Source organism: Danaus plexippus (assembly GCF_018135715.1).
Source record: "Danaus plexippus chromosome 13 unlocalized genomic scaffold, MEX_DaPlex mxdp_15, whole genome shotgun sequence".
Lineage (NCBI taxonomy): Eukaryota > Metazoa > Arthropoda > Insecta > Lepidoptera > Nymphalidae > Danaus > Danaus plexippus.
In genome coordinates this window covers 745,077-757,773 of record NW_026869849.1, presented here as the reverse complement: position 1 = coordinate 757,773, position 12,697 = coordinate 745,077, and the positions used below count along the sequence as shown (strand labels likewise).

The window sequence follows — 12,697 nt, the reverse complement described above, 5'->3', positions numbered from 1 at the left end:
TATAGAAACAACTACCAAAACAAGCACAACTCAGCTGACATCGCCTTCTCCAAAATCTAGATCACCCTACAAACCATCTAAAAAATTTACTTCATCTACTACATCTATACCATCAAGCAGTAGAACTTTTAGCCGTAAATATAATCCGGGTGCATATACTAGTCCTGCAACTGTTGATAAACCAAGCTTGTTTAAACGCCCAACGACAAAGAGACCATTGTTTACACGAACATTTACACGGAGAACTTTTCCTACAGCAAGAACAACTCCAAAACTTCAATATGAAGACGAAGAAGAGTATTCTGACGAGGAAATTTTGGACGAAGAACCTGAAAGTCCTTATGTATTTGTACCACCCAGTAAATTATTTACAAGAAAACCAGAATCAGAAGAATATGATGACAACGAGGAGCTTGAAGACGAAGTAATTAATGAAAATTCTGAGGAATTACCAGAAGAGGAAAACTATGAAGACGAACAACCTGTACTATATAGACCCACTTCTAAAAGGCCTCCATTTAGTTCTAAAGTCGTCAATTCTAATACATTCAGAACTACTAGTTCCACGACCCAAATTCCTAGACGTCCAATTGGAAGAGGTCAAAATAATGCCACTTTCTTTAATATATTTGCTGCTAATAAAGCAGTTAATGGTACTAAAAAACGTGTACAGAACGTCCCTATAGGGTATGGAACACCAAAAGCCCAAATATCCCAAGCCATTGATTACAAAAACTCTGTTTCTGAAGCTCCAGAACATACGGAAGTCGCAAACGCAACAACTATATCGTCTGCTTCTAACAATGAATATACAACAACAGAAAGTGATGATTACCTTTCTATGCCAGAAGTAACTACTGCGATTCCAACAGATAATGAAACTTCTCCGACCACCATAAATAGTATTGAAACAGAAACTATAAATATTATGGAAATTGATAACAGTACAGACGATTATTTAGAAGACACGACTAGCCTACCAATTACACAAGACGGTTTGAATTCGCAAAATGAGACGGAGTCTGAAGTAGATTCCTTGAAAGACATCCAGACCACCAAAACCGTCGAGACCATAACGGAATCCTCTTCTGTGATAACTACTAATGCTCCTCAAGTATCGCCTGTTATAAAGACACAATTCAATAAGTTATTTTCTATCAGTAGAGTTGTCGAAGTATCGTCTAAATCTGAAAAACACCGTTTGAATAAAAACAACGAGACTACCCTTATTGAAGAAGGAGACGTTGTTGTGGAAAAGAAACCAACAGTCGACAAAATCGGGGAAGTAAGCAGATTCAGTCTTATAAAAATATTTGAAGACGAAATACCGATTTATTTAACAAAACTTGGACATGTGTATCCCGTTGATAACCCTCCAGATAATCCTATTAGAATAGACGAAGCGCGAAACGCTAGATCTTTGGTTGACTTTTCTGATATTCCTAAAGAAAATCTTGTCGCATCAGAAAGTATGAATGAAGGCTATAGACACATAAATAAAGTAAATGATAAATCTAAATCTGATAAAGGTGAAGTCGAGCATATAAAAGGCGATGACTTTTTGAGTTATATTAATGATGATAAGAAAATCGAGAAACGAAGGGATATTGAACCGGATAATCAAGAGTGGCAGTTCTTTCCGGCTGCTTATGAGAATGAAAAAGATAGAGTCAGTGAGAACGTGAAAACTTTAGAGGTAGTTACACCACGCATAGCAACAGATCAATATACCTTACCTTTAGAAGCTTTATTTAAAACTGAAACTTCTATTTCACATCGAAAAATTTATGACGAACAGCAAAATGCACCATTTGTTGTATATTCTGCTCCCGTTGAGACAGACAAAGAAGAAACTAAGATTGTTAAAGTAAAATTACCGAAACCTGAAACTGGCAAAAGTATAGTCACATTTGTTAAAGGCCAGGAATTCAAAAGTGAACCTATACACGAAGAAAAGGCTGTGCAGTATCCGATCAGTGTAAATATATCACAACGAACCGAAGCTCCGACTGAGGCTTTGGAAACCGAAAATTCATTACTATTGAAGTCTACACTAGCTCCTATACAGGTGACTACAACAGAAACAAAAGATATAAAAACTAGTCCTATCATGGAACTATTGACGACAATACAGCCTCCGACGATGGAAATAGTGACAACAGAGAAACAGGAGTCTTCTCCTACAGAAGTCCCTACCACTACAACTGAACAGCCGACCTCGACAGAAAAACCGCTAGAAGAATCCACTACACCCAAATATTCGCAGTTAGACGCAAAAAGATCGAAATTCCCGCTTTTAAGAAGACCTATCAAACCTGCAAACCTAACCAAGTTTAATCCATTACCATTACAACGAACGTTAAAAAAAATAAATAGTACATTTATTCCAAAAGTTGCACAAAAAATCAACAAAACTACCAGTTTCAGTCCGAGTAAGGCACGATTTTCGAATAGGTCTCAGAATGTTCCCATTGATATCAAAAGAAAGTCCACGACAATAAAAACCAGGTCTTATACTACTGAAACCCCGCGTTCAACAACACAGAGAAAGGTTTTCAAAAAACAGACAAGAACACGACCAACATTCGTGCCCAAGAAATTTACAACAATCCCGACGACACTAGACGAATGATGTTTAAGTTATCGTCTTCAATATCCCATAAATACTTTATTTAAATTTATATTATAAATCCTGTATATTAAGTTGGGTTGGTACAGTTGATAAGGAAATGAAATTGTGTAATATTTTCACTACGATTGTTATACCTCGAGGTACAGTGTACAAATATGTGCCCGTACAAAGAAGTGATATGCTTGTACAAATGTCACATAAGGAACATTGGTGGTACGATCGTATTTAACATATTACATTTCATCGTAGGGTTTGTCTGTATATATAGATGTAATCAGATTCAGTGTAGTCATGTCATAGAGATTTATAGCTTTAATTTAGTTATTTATAGAAAGTTTTTTCTTACCAAAAATGTATATTTTATTGTAAGGCCGTTTTGGTGTAAAGACTTTCGAACATTTATTGTCATGGATTATAATAAGACTAAAATTATTTAATAACTATTATTTACTAATACTTTTTTATCGTTACCATTTGTGTACACATCCGGCATAATGTGAAATGTTATGTAACTTACAAAATAAATTTGTAATAAAATTATCATAAACATGATTATGTTGTTTTGTAGCGACTCCATTGACGTAATTTTTTTTTGCCGCGCGTATGTAATTTGATATATTATATACTTCATATACCTAATTAATTCATATTATTTTATGTGAAAATATGGAAATGTTATAAGCATTTCAATAAAAGTGTGTATTGGATAAAATCACGTGGTGCTGCTAAAAAGACATTCGTTTTATAATATTTTAATAATTACCGTAGTAACCATCTTATACACACCAACATCAGATGAGATGTAATTATCATAATATTCTCAAGTTTCTCAATAATTAGCATTTCTTATAAAATTACATAGTTTCATTCAGACGCTTAAAACAATACACGTTTTTTTACATTCAAATAATGATTGCTTTGTTGGGCTTCTTGCAGTATTTTCTCTTGCATTAACGAATCTTAGAACAATTCTTTTTTCAAAAACCCCTGAAACTCAACATAACTATTGTATCGATTGCCACATTTTATTAAATAGATCAATATAATAAAATCATGTATATCTTTGAAGCACTTTTTACATTATTTTTTACGTTATTAACTACATAATTTAAAAAGTTGCTTTTGCTCTTATAAATTGGAAAAATGTTACCCTTAACAATAAATAAATGACAAATTAATGTACTGCTAGGAATCATTCTTATTTTAATACATAACAGTTAAAATCTAAGCAAAATTATTTAGGACAGCAATGACCGACATTTTCGACTTTAGAATTGTCCCTTCTCTTAGCATAATTTGAAATCGTAGATATTTTTGGTCAACATAAATTAATGTAATAAAACATAATAATGTTGTCATATAAATGAAGAATATTTATTTAAAAAAAAACTGAGTTCCTCCAACATATATTATTACAACTTGTTTTTATATAAAAAATGTAGTTATCATTCACATCAAATTGTCATATTATGTCGTGATTCATGTCGCGTTGCGTACTCGTTGTATTACGCATTCTACAGGCGTCCGGCCGAACGACGCATTAGTATAATGAAATCTCATATTACCATAATAAGAAAAACAGAATACAAATGTAGGACTGTGTGTATTACATTGAATTATATACACATTTATTTGTATGGCCAATTTCATAATATGTCGTTTTTCTGCCATTCTCTAATATAGATGTTTTTAATCTATGACTATAGTAATGAGGTTTTATGTATAAAATGATAAACATACTTTTTAGGTTTCATATTTTATTAATATTTAAAAATCGTGAACAAAAATCACGATTGTAATAGATGGAATAGATTAAACAGTCCATGAGACTGAACGTTTAAAGATATGTGCAACGCTATTAAAAATTATATACCTAGGGTAGAAGTAAACTTGAGGACGAACAGATTATTCTTACAAAGAAATAGGATTAAGGATACATATAAGTTAAGTAGGTATTCAAAGAACTCATCCGATAAAGAATGATTATTAAGAAATAAGGAATATATGATTAGAAATTTAAGATACCCAGATAATGAAGATACAACTTTTAAGTATCAATTTTACAAATATATCTTTACAGTAACTTAATTATCATTTCTAAATATATACTCGAGTTAAAAAGCAGTTTTCCAGTAGATAAGATATCGATCTCTCTCCTAGGGAATTCGCTAGATTCACTTTTTACTTAGTATTGAGATAATTTTATCAACACTATTCAAAGATAATGCTGTGATTTAATCGGTGAGACTATGAGATTAAAGAATTTACTATTGAATGAGTAATAAGATTTAATACTTCCTATTACATGGACTTACGCTGTAGATTGGTTTTTATTAAATTACGGAGCTATTAGTTATTTAACATAATGGGGAATATTTGTTACCTATTAAATGAAAGACAAAATACACGGAAAATACTGACCGTAGATACCTGTGTAAATAGCAAAAATCATTTAAGACTTCTGTAGGTTTAGTTTTAGTTATTCGTATTTTTATAATCTTGTAGCAACGTATTTGTATTATTGTTGTCAATATAAGAGAATTGAGCTCATACTTTATTTTTTTATGACTTTTGTCAAATATCTGAAGAGATTTTTCATCAATACGAGCAGGAATTAAACCAGGAATTATCAGAACGTCTCCTAGTTTCTTCACTATGTAATCTATCTGTCATGTCGGTGTTAGGTATTTTGTATATTTAAAACTTTATATCAAGAATTTTTCATTATTTATTTTCTGTTTTAATTTTATAGTAACTCATTATAATTGTATATTCGTGATGATTGCAATTTAATTCTCCTTCATGTAGCATTCATGTTGAAACGCCATACCAGCGACCCGATGACGAAATGTTTACCTTGAATACTTCTGATAGCGTTTTAATAAAAAAAAAACAGATTGTTCAACAATCATATTCTAAGCAATCAGATAATTAATAGTTTCTACAGAATAACTGAAACCAGTAGAGCGTTGTATTAAATCCTTTTATTTAAAACTATATATATTTTAAAACGATCTACGTAACCCCAAATGGTTTAAGGAATTAAGTCTTTTTATTATTAAACACATAAGTAGATTAAAACTCATAGACTAGATCTTTCTAAAAGATATTTTTTTTTAAACGAGAAGCAGATTTTGACAATCATTAAAATGTGTTGACAGCAGCAAAATAACCATAATATTGTCTTTTATAACTTAAATTATTATTTTTATTTGAAAACAAATTGTATTAGGTCGAGGGTGTAATAATTCAAACACACAGATAGAGATGTTTTATTATACAATTGTCGATATGTATAAAGATTCCTCTACCGGGGACGCGGTCAAAGCCGTAATGCTAACAGGAAAATATATCACAAAAAAAATTTATAAAATTTTTGATGAGCTGCGATCTAAACAGGTGTTCTATCTGAAACAAGACAAAAATATAATTATTGTATCGTGTATGAAAATTGTTATTTTTTTATGAAAAATGTTTTGAAATTTGTGTTATGTAACTAACATTTTCCAACATGCAGACAACGTAATGAATAACTTTAGAAATACCCCTTAATTAAATTACCTCATAATACATATGTTAAGGGGACGTCGGATACTATCACACGTGTTACTTAAGACTTAACATTTTTAATTCGTTACATATTTAAATTATAAGTAAAGTAATTTTTCATATCTTTTCAAATAAATTCTCGAAACGTCCATCTCGTGTAATCAATACAGCGTGTTTTCTCTCTAGCGAATGTTTTCTAAACTCTCAAAGATCACGCCGCAGCATCCGAGGTGAAAACCGCTCTCTCCTTACTTATCTAACCGGTCCATTGTTACGTCATCTCTTATTAATTATACACGTATTTGTTTTTCCTAATTTAAGGGACATCATCGATAGAAAATGGCGATATAAAAAACTTAAAAAATATATTTACTTAACGACCATAAATAATTCGATAAACTTATATGTTGGTTTGCAAAAAAAAAAAACCATTTACAAAGAAAAACCTTATCGTTACAATACTGGATTTGCCAATTTATATGTACATGTTGACAAATCCTGAATTACATGTATATAATTACTATGGTTAAAAATAAATGTAATATCAATAAATATTATAATACAAAATAATCAACAACAAACAATATTACACAACAAACAATGTTCTTATAAAAACATAATGCACCAATTATTTTCACGCACTGAATGTCATAATGGGACCTCGTTGGTGGCGTTCGATATATTTTTTATCTGTGACAAGGCACGGCTGTGATTCATACGGATAGGGCGTGGGCTTTGCGTAATGGCCGCCATGAAAATAGCTATGGCGATGTAGGAAACATATCTATTACGACAATACATTCCTAATGTAGGTACCCGTAACGTAACGCTGTAGTGTCTGTGTACAACGGAACGTGTTTACAAATATTACATTAAATACAATTCAGTGATATCTTCCTGGTTTGTGATAAGCTTTGTGTTATTAAAAGCAATATAGAATTGTATTATTAAAACTTTCATACTTAGAGCAAGTTGTAACAAATTAAATCATCTTACCAATATAAACACCTTTAAGGTATTTAAGGTATTTTATTACTCAACTAAAATGAAATCTTATCACAGAGTAGGTACCTATACAACCGAAGTAACCATTTTGTTATATAAATCAAATTTTAATCTATTCTCAATATAAATAATAAACAAGTTTGCTCATTAAAAATATACAACCATAGTAAAAAAGAGATAAATACATTATGTAATTAAAATATTACATTGCAAACACCAATAACGGTGATCGAAGAAAGTTTAGGAGAAAGCTCGTTAGTTTTTTTGCGTTACGAAACATACAAACTCACATATTATGACAAAATCAAACAAGTCCCGTAACCGTATAGTAATGGCCGGCTTTACATAATATTTGAATAGATTTGTCGTTTGTAATATAAAAAAAATAAAACCATTTTTTTTTAATTCACTTTATGTTTTAATTATTTTACATTTTACTCAATGCCTCAATTACCCCACAGTAACCGTGATCGTGGACAGAAGAGATGATAGTGTCAAAAATTTTTTTTTGTATGATTCGTGTTTCCAAATTTATGTAAACACAATCATTACACATACAGACATACGTTACGTTAATACATATTAAGGTTTACCGGTATCTCGTCCAATTTATATTTTGTCCTGTACAACAAATAGCCAATCCAATAAAATTAAATTCTAAAAAAAAAAATGCGATTTAAAATTAGAACATTTTCAAAACAAGATATCGAATATACAATACTAGCATCGACATCATTAGACATTTACCTCAAACGTAAAAATACATGTATACGAGTACATATCCTTCGGAGGAATGCTAATTTATCCAAACCGAGTCAAGGTCCGTCTTTCGACACAACTAGCACGATCAGTGTTTTGGATTCAGCAGGTTTAATACTCAGTTAACCGCTGGAATACAGAGCTTATTACTGAGAGAAAAATAAAACGAAGTCCCTCATTGATGGCAGTAAATATTATATATTATATTCATATATTTACTATGTACTTAAATAATATATATGTGACCTGTTTGTTAGTATGTATTAAATATACTTTTGCAACTTATTCGCCCTAACAAGATGTCGGGGTCGCGGCTCTCAAGGCCATATAGTTACAAAAACAGTACGAATCGTCCGTACAGGTGATACGATCAATGAATGCTAAAAACACTTATAAGGCTACACTTATCAGTCTGTACGCAAACGACCTTTGAGTGTACTGTGACACCTATTTCTGATTTAGACTCGTTTGAATTCTAAAACATACAAGATAAAGATATAAAAAATATTACTTAACGTTATTGAAATATAATGTTAGACTGATTGTTTTTGTTTATTTATAATAAAACGAACAATTTAGAACAAATTTATAATAAAACGAACAATTTAGAACAACGAAACTATCATATAAGATCAGGCCAGTATATATTTGAATGGCCCACATCATTTTCCACTTCAAGTCTAAGACACTTCCTTACAAGACTTCGAAGAGTCTCGATTACCTTGGCGGACAACATTCCATATTTGTTTTGCGATTTTAGTTTCGACCTACGCTGTATGACGACTGTACTTAAATACATTATATATATCTATTGTTATCGGAGCTCTTTTTTTACCGTGTTAATAGTATACAAAGTAGCAGTATATCTTAGAACTGTAAGGATAGTGTTTGTATATGGTGCCTACAAGAATATTATATGCATTTAGTCAATGGTTTTATTTTAATATTTCAGAAAAACACATCAATTTTATTTATAATTTGAAGTGTTTATGTAAATATCAATAAAGTTTCAGTGTCTGGTCGTAATTATATATATAATGCTATCAGCACATTTATTGTACAGTATTATCACACCAACAAAAATGTCATGAATATGTAGTATAAAGTTATTTTATAATGATTACGAATCAATTTAAATAATCGTTTATTAATTCAAATTTTCTTGAACTTGATCATGGTATGTTATAAATCATAAAACATTTTGACATTAATATAGAAATTACGAAAAAAAAACTTAAACAGACAGAAAAAAAATATTATATTCTGTGACGTAATTATAATGCAGATATCTGAAAATGGCCGTTTGTAGGAATTCTTATTATCCCTTAATAAAATTACTTATTTAAATTTCTATTTATATCATAAAATATTACTATCAAATAAATTATTTTATATTTATATAATTTGTTGTAACCGCAGACAATTGTCGTTAAAGCTATTAGGAGAGTAATCACTAACGAGTTAAGGAAAAATTATGATAGCATCAATTAGTTGATTTGATAAATATATTGATCGTAAAATACTTTTTAACAAATTTACTAATTCAATTTAAAAAACATGATATCAGATTGAATCATAATCTATGAGATTTCACCTGTCAATAAATTTATAAAAAATATATTGCTCTTTTTTATTACGATCGTCAGATGTGAGCAAGCTAAGGTTTATTCCATTCCGCCTGATCATGACGTAACACGTAGATCTATAGCATACAGCCGATCTAAATTATTTTTTAAAAGTTTTTTTTTCAATCAATAACGCAATACGCGTAGTTGGAACTAAGAATTTTAGCTTCAATCTGGTTTACCTTGTTTGAGCGTATGATACATAATTATAGTTCAATGAATCATCAAATATAATGTAAGGTGAGCCTACGCAATACCAAGGCTTCTATAAGAAAATTATCAATGTTTCCTTAATGTTGGAATCTCGTAACATTAAAATTCAATTCGTAAATTCATTAACTTTATACATTTTGACGCCCTTTTCTCTTACTGCTGAATACTTAAAACTGACATACATATTATAATAATATAATTACTTGAAAGACCAAAAGCAAACGGTCGCACAATAAGTAATTAAATTAAAGAACAATAATCATATCTAAGATTTTCGCTTGTACCCACTTAAATAAAACTAAATTTTTCGGATTAATTATTTTATACTACATAATCCCGACGTTTCGGTTCCTTTACAGCAACCGCGATCACGGGCAGATGATGTGAAAGAAAATAATAAAAAAACTTAGTTTCATTTAGTTAAATAACAACGACGAAAAATTATTATATCTTATAAACTAAACATTAGATAGTTGCACATACCATGGCCGTGTTTAATATACAATTTTACCGCAAAACTAACCGCAAACCTCGGATATTATTATAATCTAACGTATAGATATATAAATGTACTTATATAAGTAATTACCTCGTTATAATATTTTATATATAACTTTATAAACGTATAAGATTCAGCTTTCTAATGTTCCTTTATTCTAACTCTATGACACCTATATCTGATACAATATTTATAACAAGCAAGTAACTTAATAATTTATATGGTAAAATTAAGTTTACTAACCAAATGTTTGTCAACAGGCTGCAAAGGAACGCCGAACGTTCCCGCGTCGCACGAAAGCCACCGCACCGCCGGAAACAACAGGAGAGGTAACAAACTCACAGACTACAACCAGCAAATATCCGAGACGAGGCGAGAACAAATTCAAGATACAAAAAACGGAAAAAGTCGAGAAATCGCGGGAAAGTAACTCGACAGAGAGTCAGCCATCTTTGAACGGCACCGCGGCGAGCAATGACAGGCCCAACCGCAACTTTGTTCGCAGACGCTTTGGAGGGGCTAACAGTGAGTCCGGTTTATGATATTGCTATTTTAATGCAAGCGATTTTAGCACATAAACATGCGCTTGTTTATCATCAACTGATCATAACTGTGTGCACAAATTATGTTTAGATATAGTAATGCTTCTTTTATAACAGAATACGTTGTAGATTCTCATAGTTTCTTATAAGTTGTTAAGTCGCTATAATATAATAACATTGTTTAACGTATTATCTCCATCTTTTGCATCGGTGATACCGTTTATATATTATTTATCAACTTTAAACCGTCTCAACTTTGTCATATACGAATTATCTATGAAAGGAAAATTCAAACAGAACGAAGGTGTGGTTCCACTCAATTATAATTATGCTCTAAACTGGGACAACATTTCGAAATAATCTTACATGAAATCGGAATTACTAAAGATTAAAGTTATTTATTTTGAACATTTTCTAAGAATTATTGACATTTGGCAAACATGTCATTGTAACAGATAAGAAAAAAGATATATAAAGATACAGTATATAATTATTTTTATAATGTCATCGTTTATTGATCCGCTTCCGACGCTTTTGTGATGCAGAACCGGTTGTAATATCTAATATATAAGGTCGTTCTACGTACATACTTATGACCGTGACAATGTTGGTTTTACTCCTTATTATTATATCAAGCGAATATGGTCTTTTCTACCTGGTCATACTATATATTATTGTGTGAATTAATTTATTAATGCAAGAATCAGAAAATATTTCAGTAGCCTCAGTAAAGGCCGCACGGAACCTGTTCGATGAACTGGTACACATTGATTCGCACTGAATTTCTATTTAAGATTTTCACTCGAATATGCGTAAAGTATTGAAATCATCTAACATTATAATAGTTATATTTTCAATAAACAAATAATATCTAGAATCTTTTGAAAAATCGTTTTTTTTAAAGAAATAAAAAAAAAAGATTTTTTATATGTTTTTGTTACAAATGGCCAGTAGTGAGTAAAATTTCAAAATTTGGAATCTTAGACTTTAAATTTTTCAATAATAAATCTCAAAATATATATTATATCTATACATAATATAAAACTTATGCATGTAAAGAATGATGAAATTATTATATTTCATTAGTTCGTTTAATCAAACATATTATTCATAAACACTAACATATTCCTCGTATTTCAAAAATCTTTTACATTAGGTAATAGTAATTAAAATAATCAGAATTTTGTTTTACACTAATTGCGGATGTTCTAATTTCAAAAACTATCACATTATAACACTAATTAGCAAAAAAAGATAATATTTCATAAAACTCATTAACGCAGACATTAACGACAACTGTTATTTGGGAAAATGGCGCTTGAAATATTAATTGATTACAGGAAACAGGAAAGATTATATTAAATTTATTCAATTTGTCATTTTGTCTGTCATACCTAAAATTTAAAACTTATAGCCGTCTATTATTCTACTTGTCTATGGTTTCGTTGTAGAGATGACCGGATATTTTATGTCTACAGCATATTGAGACTTGAGTTTATAAAGTTTAAATTGAACTAAAATTTTCGGATTACTACGCGTAATTCTATAATTTTTAAAACTACATACTCTAGTTTCACATGTCGTCTGGCTGTGATCACGATTGCTGCAAAGTAACGGTAGTATATAGTTTTAAAAATAATAAAATAACACGTAGTAATCCGAAAAATGTAATTTCATTGAAACGAATACTCGCGAAAGTCTTAAAAATCTTTATAAAAGTTATTAAGATAAAAATCTTGCATCTCAATAATTAGGAATGTTAAAGAAAACGAGTTGGCAAACACAAACGTATAAATACGAAGGAAACAAGTAATTTTTTATAGGCAGAATTAAATCTTGTTTCTATCTCTTTAGTTCCCTTGTAAGCTAAACG

General features: G+C 30.3%; 1 protein-coding gene and 1 long non-coding RNA gene across 2 annotated transcripts in view; one reads left to right on the top strand and one right to left on the bottom strand.

The window, feature by feature from the left end:
* The window catches only part of LOC116770144 (mucin-2), a 51,802-nt gene that overhangs the window by 32,134 nt on the left and 6,971 nt on the right, over positions 1-12,697 (top strand). Inside the window, exon 20 of the mRNA XM_032661498.2 lies at positions 10,543-10,807. Coding sequence (XP_032517389.2) covers positions 10,543-10,807 — 265 coding nt within the window. The remainder of the gene's footprint in view (positions 1-10,542; positions 10,808-12,697) is intronic.
* Positions 5,895-10,667, bottom strand: LOC116770145 (uncharacterized). Its single transcript, XR_004353504.2, has 2 exons — positions 10,526-10,667; positions 5,895-6,040 (listed from the first exon to the last, which is right to left on the bottom strand). It is a non-coding gene; the product is annotated as an uncharacterized LOC116770145 (long non-coding RNA).